Here is a 16,265-nt window from a genome sequence, read left to right as displayed (position 1 = left end):
AAGGTCATTTGCAGAGCGACCTCCTGCATGATGTGCAGTGTTCCGGTGCGGCCGTCTGGCTGACAACCTGATGCTCGCTCGTTCAGCAAAGTTGTTTTCTGGCCCTTTGTCTGTTTATATTTAAAGACTTTAACTCCATTTCTAGCATAGATGTTTAAGAGAAACTTTTCTTAAGCGTGGTTTAGCTAAGTGGCTGGTGGAGACAAGACAGAATTCACCGATTCACCCAACAACTGTCAGGAAGGAACGTGATGGCGACACCAGCCAGGAGAAGTGTGGTCGCTACTAGAGGTGGAAGCAGAAAGGCCCAGAGGCCCCTCAGCCTCGGTGACGTCCCCGAGACGGGCGAAGGGCAGGCCCGCGGTGCCGGCTGGCCATGTGGCTCCCGCTGGGTGTCCTGCCGCCCACCCCACATGTCCCTGTGTCCACTGTGGCTCTGCAGGCACTTGACTCCCTACACGGAAGGCGGCGAGCGACCTCTTCCCTCTGAAACCTCTGGCGCTTTGTCTCCCCAGGACTACGTGCTGGCTGTGGGTGCCTACCGCTCCGTCATCCAGTGTCACCCCGAGCAGGAGCCGCAGCTGCTCAGTGGCATCGGCCGCATCTTCCTGCAGGTGGGCGCCGCCCACGCACGTGAGCCGGGTGGGGAGGCCGGACCGGGCACCAGCCATCTGTGTTGTGGGGCGGCTAGATGGGCGGACCCGCCCCAGGAGAAGCAGCTGACGGAGCCGAATGTTAGCTCGTGTGGCGGGAGCACGAGGAGCCCAGGCCCGACGGACGGGAACGCACGGTCCAGTCCGGTGCCGGCACAGCTGCGTCTGTGCAGAGGCCTCCTTCGCCTTCCGGAAGCTGTGCCTCTGGGGGGCTGTGGGGGGGAGGGGGGGTTCACCCCGCTACTCCCGCAGCCCCACCCACTGGCCCTTTCTGGAAGAGGGATCAGATGCACTGAGCGTTTTCAGGTTTGCTGCAGAAATTGCTGCCCCAAAGGACGAAGTTCCAGGGAGGCCCGTGTCCCCAGGTCCCTGCGTTTGTAATTTCAGGGGAGGCCCGTCTCTGGGCTTGTGTGTGCACATACACACTCTTCTCAGGCATTTGGTACCTGCCTCTGTCTGCATAAAAATAAGTCAGGAGATTTCCTTTGTTCTCTGCAGAGTTTTGGCTATTTTGGAATTGTCTGTTCCTTGAAGGCTTGAATGAGTCACCTAGGAAATTCCGTGCTGAGCTCCTGGGGTCTGTGGGCAGGTCTCCCTGACTCACCGACTGGCCCTGCTTTCGGGGTTCTGAGCCTGCAGTGTTTCTGTCTGGTTCCGGAATCAGTGTTGGCACAGCGTCCTAGGTCACCTGTCTGGTCCATATTTTCATATGTATTTGCATCGAGTTGAGTGAAAGACAGTCCTTTCATAATTCCTTCAATTTCCTTTCTGCCTGTAGGTATTTCTCCTACGTTTATAATTCGGTTTGTTTATAGTGCTTCTTTCTTGATTAGTTCATGCACTTGCTATCTCTCTTCTTCAAATGCCTAGTTTGGGTTTCTTTACCTGTTTGCTGACTTTACTAGATATTCTGCGTGACTTGTAATTGCTTTTTGACGTGTCTCGTCAGTGAGTAACAGGCCGCAGAGGGGCTTCCTATGTGCCGCAGGAAGGGACGCGCAGGACAGATGCCACTGTTTTCTCCTCGGGGGTGTGGTTTGTGCGTTTCGTTTGTTTTTCCTGCTCCTCATGTGTGTGGGGAGCCACTGGGAAGGGTCTGACACTGCCCCCTCGTGCCCGGTGAAGTCAGCTGCCAGTCTCATGGACTCTGGCGGAAGACGTGAGACTTGAAGGCCATCTATTACTCACAGCACTCAGTACAGCCAGAATGTCACTTCTGTCACCAAACACCAAGCCCGGTTTCTTCGGGGCAGTGCCAGGGGCTAGCTGCAGTGGCCTCACTGCTGGAGAGGAATCTTGACCTTCGGGAACACATCTGTGCTGCTGGGCAGTCAGCTCGCTGGTACTTGGCTCCGGAGGGACAGGGTCCAGCTCCCGAGGAAGGGTGTTGGTGAACGGAGGGCAGGTGGGGTCTCTGCCTGGGGGCAAGCAGGAGGCGAGGCCCACTCGCGATGTCGCCCCGCAGTAGCTGGAGAAGCTGCGGGTCAGGATTTGCTGGCCGTGGCAGGGTGTTAGCTGGTGCTGCTCGGTGAGCTGTCCCTCCGCTAGAATGCAAGTAGCACAAACCAGCTCATTTTATTCTAAGGGAATTATTTATGATGTGGACAGAGGACCAGGTGTGTAGGGTCCTGGCTGTTCCTGTAACAGAGTCAGCACTCGGACTTGTGTTTCATTACGCTAGCAGCCCTGGGACACAAAGGCACTGGTGTCACCGTCCCCTTCTGTGGAAGCTTGTCCTAACAGGAGTCTTCTTTTGCTGTCACGTGTTCCTCATAAGCCTTCGGTCATTGATTTCAGTCCTTGTGCTTTTGAGGCAGAGACCGGCTCCCTTACCAAATGCCACGTGCCTCTCGGACAATGGTGGCACAGGGACACGTTGGCCATTGGGAGTCCCGGCAGGTCTGGGCTCCCTAACTCAGGGCACTGACGGGCTTCTTCGTGTGTGTGGTAAAAGTGGGCTGTGCTTTTCCTTTTCAGAATTCTGTAGTACTGGGCAAAATATGGCTTAGAAAATTTTAATTTTGATGGTCTCTGTCATTTAGCTGGTACGGGGCCTGCGATTATACGAAACCATAAATGTTCCATTCTTTAGTCGTTCATTTTATCGTTATTCTACTTGCTGCTCTGCCACTACAGCAGAACTCCTTTCAAAGGGTACAGACTGAAAAGTGGACTTTTAGTCCAGCACGTGCGCTAGCAAGTGTTTCCGAGGTGGACATGTCGAAATCCCGCTGTGTCCTAAATGCCTCTTGCTTGTTCTGTTTGTTTTTTCAAAAAGTAATAATTAGTCGATGTTTACCACATGTCCCCATGCCCTAACGTGACATTAGGGAACTGTGTGTTGGATGTGGGCCTGTCCCCTGAACTGACTACATTTTGTCAAAGCAGATTGGAGACATAAAAACAGCTGAAAAGTATTTTCAAGATGTGGAGAAAGTAACCCAGAAATTGGATGGACCGCAGGGGAAAATAATGGTTTTAATGAACAGGTATGTGTTTTAAAATTGGATATTTCTCAGATTTCCCCGAAGAGTGTGAAGTCGCTGAGCAGCAAAGGCCCCCAGGGCCAGTACCCGCCGTCGTCCCCCTGCCTGCCCCAGGTCTCTCAGCTCCGAAACAACCGTAGACCTGAGGAGCTGGGGGTTCCTTGAGTTGCAGTCCTGTTCTTCTAGTCATAAAAACTGACTTTCAAATTCCCGCCCCCCTGCTTTTCCAAGTACCGTGTACAGTGGCCCCATTTCCAGCGTAAGTTTGCATAAATGCTTACCCCTGTTTTGTGTCTGGCGTTGGCTTTTATTAGATGGGTCTGTGGGCCTGTATTTACCGGGAAGGAGCTGAGGTGGGACCAGATTTTGTAGCAGGAAAGGATTTTAGATGCAGTTATGACGTCTGTGTTAATAAAAGTTAGACCTACTTGAACTTCTTGCCAGAATGCATGACGGGGTTTTGTCCCAAATGTATCACCTGCTCCATCTGGAGAGCGTGGCCCCCACAGTGCTCGGCACTGTGCTTGGAGCAGATGTCACCTGCCCTGTCTGTGCGGTTTGGGGAACCGCCCTGCCCGTTGGGTGGCACACCAGCATCTCATCTCTGTTTGCTAACTGCTAATGTGTCGCTTACATTCCAGAGCTTTCCTTCACCTCGGCCAGAATAACTTCGCAGAAGCCCACAGGTTCTTCACAGAAATTTTAAGGATTGAACCAACAAACGCAGTGGTAAGCTATTGCAGCACATGACAGCCCACAGCTGCAGCCGCAGACACATGGGCCCTGGCGGCAGTGGGGTGGCTGTCAGGGCTTCTGCCCCATGCAGCCCCGGGCCCAGAGAGCCGCAGTCATGCCGCGGGCCGGGAGCGGGCAGCTGGTCACCGTGCCCGCGGCGTGTCTTCCCCTCCAGGCGAACAACAACGCAGCCGTGTGTCTGCTGTACCTGGGCCGCCTCAAGGACTCCCTGCGGCAGCTGGAGGCCATGGTGCAGCAGGACCCCGGGCACCACCTGCACGAGAGCGTGCTCTTCAACCTGACCACCATGTACGAGCTGGAGTCCTCACGCAGTGCGCAGAAGAAGCAGGCCCTGCTCGAGGCGGTCGCCGGCAAGCAGGGCGACAGCTTCAACACGCAGTGCCTCAAGCTGGCCTAGGCCCTGCCCCGCGGCCGCCACAGGGACCCCGTGACAGTCCTGTGATTGGAGCCAGGGCCACGCTGCTCAACAGGCAGCTGGACCCCGCGGCTCAGTGCATGTGGCTGCAGGGGCGCAGGTGCCGTGAGGACGGTGGTCGCGACGGAGGAGATCCCCAGACGCACTGCCCCTCCTGTGTACTCCTGGGAGCAGCATGTCCTCTGAGCAAAGCCGTCAGCTCCCCACACGCTCTGTAATGTAAATCATCGTCAGCCTGTCTGAGTGCCTGCGGCCTTTATAAACATGGAGACAGGCTCCAAACTAAGTGCCCCCCCACCTCCTCCCCCCCACACATCCCAGGACTGAGTGCAGCTGCTTTACTCGTCTGCTTCCGTTTCAGCCTGTGAACACCCTGCACAAGCCGGTGATGGGGACAGAGCGCCCCGTCGCTTCCCGTGTTCCGTACATCACGGGCACAGCGTGCGCTTAGGGAGTCAGTCCAACAGCACAGGCGAGGGCACAGACGGCCGCCTTCAGTGGCCACCACCCTTCACGGCTGGACGTTGGGACTTGTTCCTCCTCTTACCCAACCTACACCCCTGAGAATGTCTTCCCTTCCCTGGGAAAGGCTGGCAGGTCCTTTCGGTCGCTACTCTTCTAGTGCCGTCAAGGTTAGAACTCAGGCGAAACGCTGTGGTATAAACATCTAGTGCAGAAGTGAAGCGAGCGTTTGTAATAAAGGAAAAACACCAACACATACCGGGCAGACGGCCTCAACAGTTACTGAAATACAGATTTATTACACATTAAAATCGAGGAAAGGGATGAGACGGCCACGACTGTTGGATACCAAGGAGGTTCTAAAACCTCTCCAAGGAGAGAAAAATAAAACTTGTGTGTTTCAGTCGCCCCAAAAATCTGATGATGTCATTTGAATTCGCCACCCCAGTGTTTTCCTTCAGATCTGGCTTTGGCAGGCGGATGAGGCTCAGCCTCCAGCTTGAACCTTGCCGGAGGCCGCAGAGGTGTCTGTCCCCATGAACCTGCGTTTCCAGGTCTGTGGGTGAGAACAGTCCCGTCAGTTGTGCATAAAAGCAGGTGATCTCACACGGGCTCCCAGGGCAGAGCCAGGCAAGCTGGAGACAGGACTCAAGGTTCCCCAGTGAACTGGGGTTTGCATCCCCAGACGTGCGGCAGGACGTCTCTCGCGATGCTGACGTTGTCTCCCCAATACCCGACCCTGCGGCCTAGGCCCCGAGGTGGCCCTGGCACTCGCTTGGCTTCGGGCACACACGCAGGTGATGCTGGCAGGACCTCTGCTGGGCCAGGGCTGCAGGTCCTGCTCTGACCAGGAACCACCCAGTTCAGGGGGGATGCAGGACCCAGGATGTCCTGCCTGGGACAGTGAAGAGCCTGGACGGTGGGAACCAGGTTCCCCGGTTTTCTGGCCCCGGAGCATATAAGCACCACATGGTCAGTCAGTGTGCCAGGGCCACCAGGATGTCCTGGCCTCCGCCACCGAATGTGCTCTAGGCCATCCCTGAGCCCTGGATTCTGGTCTCATCCTGTGTAGGTTGGGGGGCCAGGAATAGCCAAGGTCAGAAGGAAAGGGCCAAAAATGGGTTTAATTCAACTAAAGAATAGAAGTGTGGACATTTCTTGCAGGCCGGAGAGTGGCTCAGACGGCGCCCTCCCCAGCGGGTAGGCCTGGGCTGCTGTCTCCCAGAGCTGCGTCCTCTGCATACAACTCACGGCCACATCTCCAGGGAGTCCCAGTCTCCCTAACACCTCTTGAATAAAAACAGAACAAACACCGCTCCTGGGCGGGGCCCAGAGCAAACCACACGAGCTCCTGGCAGCACTGGAGGGTCCAGACGCCCCAGGAAGCCAAGCCATCAATCCTGTCCAGTCTCCGTAATGGCAGTTTGTTACAATCGCGGATGATAAAGTATCTCTTGCTCATTCAGGAGCCATCTCACTTTCTCATGTTTCTCACCCTGATTGTTACAGGAAAAGCAACCAGACTCCGATTTCTCCAACCTCGGCATCTGCTGCATAAACGCTACTTCAGCATGTTGTGTGTTTTTAGGGAACACAGTGCTGTTCAAATACGAGGTGACTACTTTTATAACTGCGTTTATAACTTCACAAACGCATTGAGCCGTTAAGCGAGGCAGAGAGCACCTTGCCACTGGGCAGAAGAACAGCTGCAGCTGCAGCCACGCTTGCCCTGGGCGGGTCCCTCTGCTTGTGTGAATTCTGCAGGTCTTCGTGGGCCTGCCACCTCCATGAAGTCCTGCGGGGTCGCCCTTGCAGGAGGTGACACACCACGCTCTGAAGGCCCCTCTCCCCACAGACTTACGGGACACACTGGAGAAACAAGCCCATGATCACAGTCCTCCTTCCCTCCCCCTCCCCCCTCCCGGCCCCCACTTTGCTCACTGAGTCCTAGGAGGGCTGTCAGCAGGGGTTTGCTGTGATGGGCCAGATGGTAAATACTGCAGGCGTTGCGGCCATGTGCCATCTCGGTCACATCTTCTTTGGCTTGTTTTTGTTGTCACAGCTGTTTAAGGCTCTGAAAACCATTGTGAGCCTGCAGGACATTCAGAAATAGGCCGCCGTCCACCTTGAGCCCGGGGGCTGTTTGCTGACCATCTTCTGGGAGAGACCTGGCCATAGCAAGTGCCCCCGATAGATACTGCACGAATGTCACATCCTCTTCAGTGTGACACCAAAGCAAAGGCACTGAGAAGGTGGGGTCTGCCACCCTGAACTTGGGGCCTTGGTGAAACAATTGCTTCTCTTCCTGTTAGAGGATGATAGCAGGTTGTCACGGCTTCACTGGCTTGTCCCCACAGAGCAGACACACGGTGCCGCGTGTCCCAGCCGTCCACTGGTTCCTGCTTTAGAGGGGAGACCACAAGCCCGTGAGGCCGGCCCCATTCCCTCTGACGGCTCCTGCACTGCCTCTCCCCACCATCCAGCCACCTGGCCTGCACACCTGCTGCTTCCTGCGCCTGAAAGCTGTTCCCCAGTGTCCTCCCCCCACCCTCCCATCCACAGGTTGAAGCCCTAATCCCCAGTGTGGCTGTAATTGGAAAGGGGCCTGTAAGGAGATGATAGACTGAAAGCGGAAGTGTGGGTCCTGACCCACCGTGACGGGGGACCACCCAAGGGTTCCCCCCACCGACACCAGCGGTGCGTGCACAGAGGAGAGGCTTTGTGAGGACACAGCCAGGGCCAGAGGCCTCAGGGCCAGCCAGACAGCCGTGCCAGGATGATGAGTGTGTGCCCCCCAGGTCGAGTGTCCTAACACTTGACAGGGACGTTCAGACATACTCGTCCTCCTGGGCCCTCAGCTCTCGGGACCGGAGCTGAAGGCGCGGGAGCCGGCTGGCCACAGTGGGCAGGCGTCCCGAGGACAGGCTGCTGGCAGCTCTCCTGGTTCCTGGGAGGCACTGGGAGGCCCCAGGCAGCTCAGAGCCACCAGCGTTGACGCCAAGATGTGTGGCCACTGGCCTGAGGCCCCGGCCCTGAGAGTGAGCCCGTCATCCTGTGCCCGCCCCCTGCCCCCCGCCCCTTGTCCTGCAGGGTGACCATCAGAGCACCAGCGTTAGAGGATGCCCCCATGGAGGGACGTGGGAACGAAGGCAACTCGTGTTGCTGTCATCGCTCATCCTTTGCCAGGTGGCCACATCACCCACACGAGATCCGACTTGGGTTTCAGAACAGTTTGTGCAAAAGAAACCCAAGTGTTTTTAACACAGGAAATGAAAGACACTGAAATGAACTGAGAGGGGGCACAGGAGGCCCTTCCTGGTGGCGGCCCTCATGAAGCACACTCATCCCAAAAGGGAGACCGAGGCCCCAGCGCCAGGTCCCCACTCAGCCCCCGCCCCTGCGACCTGGGCGGCGTCCCCCTGCCGGGTGGCTCCAGTGCCCTGACCCCACATCAAGTAGGAGAATGCTGCAAAAACATAACTTCCTACAAGCAGGAAACACAGAAACGCAGAGGAGGGTGTTGGTTGGGCTCTGCGGCCCCGTCCCCCCGCCCCGTCCAGCCCCCAGATTTCCCTTCATATCCCAGCCTCACCCAGGCTCCTGCGCCGCCCTCCTCAGGGCCCAGCCAGGCAGAGTAGGAAGGACACCTGGGGAGTTGCCAGCATCCTGGGCCAGCGTTGGGGTGCACGTGCGTACACACACACATGGCCTCATTTTTCCAAATGGACAGTTGTTCCAGCCTGTCGGCTCCATCAGGGCTGACGGAGCACAGGTAGGTGTGCGACCTGTCGAGTAAGAGTGAGCTTCACCCGCCCTCCAGTGTCCCATTAAGAGCAGGAGGCCTCCCCGCCCCCAGCAGCCACCGAAGGAAGCCCCTGGTCACCGAGGGCTGCTCTGGGCTGTCGGAGGCGTGGGGTGGCCTGGGGAGGCCGGCGGTGCTACCAGCACCAAGAGCTCACCTTTCGGTTTTCCAAAGGGGCGCTCAGCGTGCTGGGGATTGGACGTGTCGCCCCAGAGTCACACGCTGCAGCCAGGCCCAGGGGGCTGGAGTTAAGAGGTGGGGCTTTGGGGTGATGAGGTGAGACGAGGACATGCTGCTCACTGTCCCTCTGCACCGTGAGGACAGAGAGGGACAGCGCTGTCCACACACCGAGAAGACCGTCCTCACCCGAACGCACCCACGCCGGCCCCCTGCCCTCAGACTTCTGCCTCCAGAACTGAGCAGGCAGGTCAGCTGCCTATGCTGACTGGGACATGGGAGCTGGCCAGTCAGGACTGCCCCTGAGGGGGCACAGACAGCACTGGGTACCAGGAGCAGCTGGCCCCTCTGCCAGTCAAAGCCACCAGCCACGCTGCCACAGCTAATCGGGCTGGCATCCTGAGCTGGCCCTTCCCACCAAGTGCAGGAGCCTCACCCCACAGACACCGTGAAGGCGGCCCTGTCCCTGAGACAGGCTGCCCCACGCCTCCCCGGACGGGCTGGACGTGACAGACGGCCCCTCTGACAAAGCGATGAGGACAGGCAGTGTCCCTCCCTGGGGATGACGCTCAGGGCCTCCCTGCCCCTCCAATCCAGAAATCACGCCGGTGGAATTCCATAGCTGTCCCCACCGCCAGCCGGCAGGACTTGGGGGCACATAGGGCAGCTGTGGAGGGCACCACAGCCACCCCGCGGCCCACGGGTGGCCCCTCGCAGCCATGACTGCTCTCTGGCCCCGTTCCCCTCACCGGAGCTCCCGGCACAGGTGGAGTCACAGAACCCTCCCAGGTCGTGAGGTGAGGAGTCAGGGTTCACACAGTCCAGTACCCGTGCTGGGAGGAGGCATCCAATTTGCAACAGAATAAATACAACTTGCAGAGGAGATGAGCAAGGTGACACTCTTGCCCCTCACCCACATGCGCTCCCGGCCTGTCACGTGAGCTTTCTTCATACTGAGTTTCTGTCACTGGCAGCGAAGAGACCCGACTGAGACAACAGAAGAAACCACAGAATCCCTGCATCTGTGGGGCTGGGATAGGACGAGACCAGCTGGAGGGCGAAGCCTGCTGGATGCAGGGACCCTTCACGGTGGTCACCAGCCTGTGTGCACACTGGGACAGAGAAGGACCCTCTTCCCCTCCTCCTCACCCACTCAAGCTTGCTGCACACGAGCCCGGTGCCACAGGACAGTGTGTCCTGAGCAGCCTGGGGGCAGCAAGACGCCCCCTTTCCTGCTACCACTGCCTGTACCTGCTTCCCGTGCAGACATCCGCTGCCCCCACGGACAAGCAGCTGCTCCTGGCTTGTGTCCTCACAGGCCAGACTCCATTTGCTTCTGTTTCTCACAGCTGATCCCTGGGTCGCAGCTTTCTGGGTGGAGGGGCACACTTAAGGATTTCTCTTAACTTACCCACTGTCAATGCTGTACAACAGAATTGCCCCAAAACCTAGTGACCGAGGACAATGTTTGCAGGCACTAAGTGGATCGTCGCCTACAATTTCTGAGTCAGGAATCTGGGAGTGCTTGGCTGGGGCCCTGGGGCATAGTCACGTGTCCACTGGGGCCACATCAGCTGAAGGGGCCACTGTCGGAGGGGCCGCTTTCCACACCGGACAAGGCAGGGGCGGCTGGTGTCCTGACATAGCGGCTGGCCTCCCTCAAGTGGCCCCAGAGAGCAAGCAGGAAACCACAGCTGTCACACGGTCACCTCTGCCACATCTTAGCCAGTAGAAACAAGTCACCAAATCCAGCCCACACTCAGGGGGACAACCGGGCTCCATCTTTGAGCAGAAGATTTTCAAAGTATTGGTCAATATATCTGAAAGCACTGCACTTAACGCAGAAAATCTTTGTCCTTTCACTGGATGTGGGGCTGTGGGGAGCACACTGAGTCTTCTGCCCCCACACACATTTGGACTCAAATCCAAAGTCTACCAAGATGCCCAAGGCTTGAGCTTCCTCTGCAATGTATGCACTTCCCCAAGAGCCATGTGCAGGCTGGAAAGAAATTTTAACACGAAGTTTTTAGACCAGTTTTAAGAAACCCTTAAAAACAACCTGCCCTTAAAGCATGACATTGATTTGGGGCTTTTCTATGATTATGACAAATTAGGCATCACTGCATCTCAAAATTACTGAGTGAGAAAATGATGCACCGTTTTCTTGTTAAGATTCAAAAGCTTGGGCCGGCCCGGTGGCTCAGGCGGTTGGAGCGCGGTGTTCCTAACGCCAAAGGCCACCGGTTCAATTCCCACATGGGCCAGTGAGCTGCGCCCTATTCAGCTAAGTTTGTGAACAACGGCTCTCCCTGGAGCTGGGCTGCCATGAGCAGTCAGAGGTTGGTGTGAGCTGCTGTGAGCTGCTGTGAGCAGCTGTGAGCAGCTGACCGATGACGAGACCGACTGCCTCATTCAGGGGGAGCTCAAGGCCCACAACACCAGCATGGGCCAGGGAGCTGTGTCCTACACAACTAGACAGAAACAACGGCTTGAACTGGAGTGAGGTGGGGGAGGCGGAAGAACGGGGCGGGGGGGGGGATTCAAAAGCTTCATTGTAACAAAATATATATAGTAGGGAGTTTAACCTAGAAATCTCACATTGAAGAAAGATTAACACAGATAAAATATAAATTAATTACACACATACACAATCACACAAAGAATGTAAACAGGGTGATTTCAGTGAGCCACATATACCTGAATATAAGGCAACTCCAAGCCATGAGCATAAAATTAAGGCAGCTATTTTATGTCGAGTAACAAAGGGGATAAGCAACTGCGAGTGTCCCCCTCATGTGAGCTCCCCCCTCCCCCCGCACTCCGCCATGTTTTGGGAGGACAGTGTGGCACCCAGCCAGCCCTGTCCTCCACTCTTATACCTGCTCACAGGAAATCTACTTAAAGCTGCGAAATCAGGTCCGATGGGATGGCTGCTCAGTTACACCTGGGAAGGTGAAAGTCACCCGGTTCTGGGGGGATGCGTGTGTTAACACAGAGCTACAAAATACTGACTTTGAGTTAGAGAAAAGGAATGCGTCCACATTTCCACAGTTACTTCCATGCAAAAATCAGTTTTATAGCTCCTTTCATTAAAACATATTCTGATCAAATAATCTCGCAGAGGAAAGCTCACCCAGCCTAAAGTCTACAATATAAAAGCAAGGAGAACATGACAGATTTTCTGCTATCGTGCTTAGGACCATGAAAGGGTGAAGGGGGGGGTGGGTCCCAGGCAGCACTGCTATGCTGTCTGTGCCAAAAATGCCAAGTACTGCCCTCGAGCCTCGAAGTGGTCAGCTGGCCGGTTGTACGCCGTCCACACCGGCTCTCCCACAAACAGCCGCATGGCCTTCACATAGTTCTAGAAGACACACAAGCACACCCGCCATTGCGTCAGGCCAGCTACCAAGGTCACTTGCTAGCTGTTTTTAATTCTCGTGTCTTAACTCTTTCGTCCCATGTCATCCCCCGATACCTGTGCACAGAGCAGATGTGACCATCACACACTGACCCACCTGTTCGTCCAGCGTGAAGCGGTGGTAGATGCCCGCAGGAAGAGTGATCATGTCCCCCTTCTCCATGGAAATCCGGATCCATCTGTCCTCCTCATCTCTCACATCGAAGTACCCGCTGCCGTCCAAGATGTAGCGGATCTCCTCGTCCAAGTGCAAATGCTCCTCGTAAAACATTTTAATCTAGAGCAGGAGGGGAGCGTGTGAGTCTGCCGGAGACCAAGTGTGCAAACTGACACGGACCCAACCACTGACCGAGCCTTCAAAGACCAGAACCGAGGTGAGTGGAAATTCTCTCCACAATAATAAGGACTATTATAATAAGTGCAAGCGGGCGGGAGCTAGAATAGTGTATGAAACATATCAGTGAACTAGCAGTAAAAAAGAATTAACGCTTACTTGGCACCATGTGCTAGACAACGTTCTTGATAGTTCATATGTAATAACTCACCTGGGTGCCATTTGTTGTCCCCATCTGACAGATGAGGGAAGTGACCCAACATCACACAGCTTGGCTGTGTAGACCCAAGACCCCCACAGATATCCTGGCTCCTGCTCATAACCCACTGCACACGGCAGTCACACTGATCAAACCACACACAGCAATCATGCTAATCACACGCACACAATCACGTGATCATACCACACGGCAGTCACGCTGATCACAATGGAAGGTCAGAGGCCATGTGAAAATCTGAGGAAGACATTCACCGTCTCAATAAATGAAATCTACTTTTGTATCTTTTAGAAGGTCTTCATCCCCTTAACATTTTATAATAAAAGTATTCAAAAAAGCATTATTCTGATATAAACCCAAATGAAGACATTAAAGAAGAAAGTCTGTTCACTGGTAGTAAATATAATGATCCCCTTTTCAAATAACTTAGTGCTCCTTACCTTTTCTTCATAATTTGGCAGTTTATCTTTGCATATGGTTATTATGTCCATCCAGGAGTAGTTCCTCTCTTTCCGGATCTTTTCTAATTCTGGATCATTCTCATATTTGTCAGCATCCAGCTAAGAGTTTAAATGACAAAAAGGAGGTCACATTAACGCAAGGAGACAGACACATTCTCTCGCTGGACCTCCAATACGCTTATCCTCCAGCTTTATCATCCGGGCCTTTGTCAGTCCTGAACTAAGATTCCTTCTAGTCCTTTCCTCCTTTCAACGGCTGTCCCAGTCTCCCAAGCAGCTAAAAGTACTGCAGTCGTGTCATCCCTGCCTGCTGCTTCCCAGCCGTCCTTCCTGGGGGTTCTTCACATCTGTGGTCCCACTGACACAAGCTTTGGTGGAGCCGTCACCTCCTTAAGCCGGTCCCAGGACACAGCTCCCGCCCGAGTCCTGCTCTTCTGCCAGCCATGCACTCCGCAGTCTAACTGACCTCTCTGTGGCATCTCTGGTCGGGTTTTTTCCCTGCACCAAAACATCTGACACCCTCACAGCCTACAGAGAAAACCCAAGTGCATTAGGCTGGAACAGGGGCCTTCTGTCATCTGTCCCCAGGTGTCTGTTCTACTCTTCTGTCTCTATTGCCCATTAAAACAAAACAAAACAAAAACAAAAAACCTACATTCTGAACCTAATAGGAATATGTACTATTCTTCTTGTGCTTTACCGCCCCCACCTTGCTCCTGACAGCTTCCTACACCTAGAACGCCCTCTCACTCTGTTCATTTATCACATCCTGTCAGTTCACCGTCCAGTTTTAATGCCATCTTCTTCATACAGTCCTCTCCTGGGGCCCCCGGCAGAGTTAGTCTGAACTCCCACTTAGCACCACTGGCAGTGAACTCCACACACTTGGCCTTAAATTGCATATTTTAAGAATGCACATTTTATCACAAGTACTGAACAAACTCCAGAATATCTCACACTAGTCATCAATACAGCCGTTTCTACAAAGACGACCCCCCAAATTAGCAAAGCAAGCCCATGATATGCACACTGCTGCCCCACAGTAAAACAATCTAACTTCAAATGCGTGTGAGAGAGCTATCCCTCTACTGTGTCGCTAAGAGATGTGCAAAAATGCTCCATCTGTTCCCACTGATCAAGAACGGTTATCAGGGCCGGCCCAGTGGCTCAGGTGGTTGGAACTCCGAGCTCCTAACGCCAAGGTCACTGGTTCGATTCCCACATGGGCCACTGAGCTGCACCCTCTACAGCTAAGATTGTGAACAACGGCTCTCCCTGGAGCTGTGCTGCTGTGAGCTGCCCTAAGTGGCCGGTGACCAGCCTGAGCGGCTGGCGAGCGGCAGACCCACGACTGGCCACCGACAGCCTCAGCCGGGGGAGCACAAGACTCATAATACCAGCATGTGGCCAGGGAGCTGCGTCCTACACAACTAGACTGAGAGACAACGGCTTTCAGTGGAGTGGGGGCGGGGGGGGGGGAAGGATGGGGGGGGAGAACGGTTATCAGTAAAAAGGCGTATAAAACACACAGGACGCTAAGAGCAGAAGAAACGTAATTCTGATGGCCCTTTGAGCACAACTACAAGGTAGAAGAAACGAGCTTGACCCCAGGGGAGACAAAGGACGCCTTTCACAGTAAGTCTCCCGTCCTCCGCACACACTTGCAAGCTGACCCGCATCTCACGGCTGCCGCGGGGCCAGGCAGCTGCGCCCCCCGCGCAGACCCCGCTCCCCCCCCCCCCCCGCGCAGACCGCGCCCCCCGCGCAGACCCCGCTCCCCCCCCCCCCCCGCGCAGACCGCGCCCCCCGCGCAGACCCCGCTCCCCCCCCCCCGCGCAGACCGCGCTCCCCGCGCTCCCCCCCCCCCCGCGCAGACCCCGCTCCCCCCCCGCGCAGACCGCGCTCCCCCCCCCGCGCAGACCGCGCCCCCCGCGCCCCCCCCGCGCAGACCGCGCCCCCCGCGCTCCCCCCCCCCCCCGCGCAGACCCCGCTCCCCCCCCCCGCGCAGACCGCGCTCCCCGCGCTCCCCCCCCGCGCAGACCGCGCTCCCCGCGCTCCCCCCCCCCGCGCAGACCCCGCTCCCCCCCCCCGCGCAGACCCCGCTCCCCCCCCGCGCAGACCCCGCTCCCCCCCCGCGCAGACCCCGCTCCCCCCCCCGCGCAGACCGCGCTCCCCGCGCCCCCCCCCGCGCAGACCGCGCTCCCCCCCCCCCCCCCCCACTGCGGAGCCTGCGCAGCGCGCCCGGGCCCTGTCCTGGCGGCGGGTCCCTCGCGCCCGGGCTCGGGGTGTGCGCGGAGCTGGGGCGCCCTCAGCCCCCCGCCCCGCGAGCCCCCGCCGCCCCGCGCGCGGGCACCTTCCAGTACAGGACCCCGAGCCGGCGCAGCTGCTCCAGGCCGACCGGGCGGCGGGGGTCGCCGGCGGCCTCGTCCAGGTGCCAGGCCTGCACCATGGCGCAGCTCCTCCCCGGCCGTCAGCCCCGGCACGTAGCGCGGGCGGGAGGCCAGGGCGCGGCGCTGCGGCGGGGAGGGGCCTGGAGGCCCCCGAGCCGCGTCCCTGGCGGCCCAGCCCGAGCGGGCGTCCCAGCTCTGCCCCCGGGGGCCGCGGTCACTGCCGCACTTGGGGACGGAGACGCTGAGCCAAAGCCCGGCGGTCGGCTCCTGCCTGCTGACCGGTAGGGGTGCAGTTCAGCTCGTGGACGACGAGGCAGAGAGGGAATTTGGAGCCTGTCGGCCGTGTCCTAGGTGAACGGGGCGTCCCGTCTTCCCCAAGCCGAGGGGGGCTGCTCAGCTGAACAGGGCACGGGGGTGCCTGACGCCCACTGTTCCTCGTGCCCGCGGGGCCCGTAACGTGCGCCGGCCTAGGGCACCGCGCACATGCCTCATGGTGGCCGGTGCCACGGTCTCCTTGGACACCCAGAACGATCTGTGAAATGAGCAGTTTATACTGAGATCAGACAGTTGATGGTTGCAGCAAACAGGAAGGAAACGCAAAAAAAGTAAAAGTGATTTTGTGAACCCATGCAGCCGATATGGGGCACAGCTGTGGCTTGAGGTCAGATCAAGTCACCACAGAGGACCCTGGGTG

General features: G+C 57.0%; 2 protein-coding genes across 7 annotated transcripts in view; one reads left to right on the top strand and one right to left on the bottom strand.

Moving 5' to 3' along the window:
- The window catches only part of TRAPPC12 (trafficking protein particle complex subunit 12), a 51,768-nt gene extending 45,531 nt beyond the window's left edge, over positions 1-6,237 (top strand). For both annotated transcript variants that reach the window (XM_074331635.2, XM_074331636.2), the window contains exons 9-12: positions 516-614; positions 3,042-3,142; positions 3,781-3,868; positions 4,050-6,237. In XM_074331635.2, the coding sequence (XP_074187736.2) occupies positions 516-614; positions 3,042-3,142; positions 3,781-3,868; positions 4,050-4,292 (531 nt within the window). In that variant the 3' untranslated portion in view covers positions 4,293-6,237. The remainder of the gene's footprint in view (positions 1-515; positions 615-3,041; positions 3,143-3,780; positions 3,869-4,049) is intronic.
- Positions 6,238-6,699: 462 nt separating this feature from the next.
- Positions 6,700-16,012, bottom strand: ADI1 (acireductone dioxygenase 1). 5 transcript variants are annotated; one of them, XM_088796311.1, is made up of 4 exons: positions 15,851-16,012; positions 13,161-13,280; positions 12,267-12,446; positions 6,700-7,174 (listed from the first exon to the last, which is right to left on the bottom strand). In XM_088796311.1, exons 2-4 carry the CDS (start codon positions 13,209-13,211, stop codon positions 6,992-6,994), a joined length of 414 nt encoding a protein of 137 aa, XP_088652437.1. In that variant the 5' UTR covers positions 13,212-13,280; positions 15,851-16,012; the 3' UTR covers positions 6,700-6,991. The 5 variants fall into 5 exon arrangements, with proteins under 5 accessions (XP_088652437.1, XP_088652435.1, XP_088652436.1 ...); XM_088796309.1 differs by lacking the exon at positions 15,851-16,012 and adding an exon at positions 13,568-14,617; XM_088796310.1 differs by lacking the exon at positions 15,851-16,012 and adding an exon at positions 15,535-15,813 and having other exon boundaries at positions 6,705-7,174.
- Positions 16,013-16,265: the final 253 nt, after the last annotated feature.

This window comes from Rhinolophus sinicus, chromosome 2, assembly GCF_057876585.1.
Source record: "Rhinolophus sinicus isolate RSI-liver-muscle chromosome 2, RSI-T2T, whole genome shotgun sequence".
In the NCBI taxonomy this organism is placed as follows: domain Eukaryota; kingdom Metazoa; phylum Chordata; class Mammalia; order Chiroptera; family Rhinolophidae; genus Rhinolophus; species Rhinolophus sinicus.
Note: the sequence above shows the minus strand (reverse complement) of the source record. Positions and strands in the feature narration are given on the sequence as shown.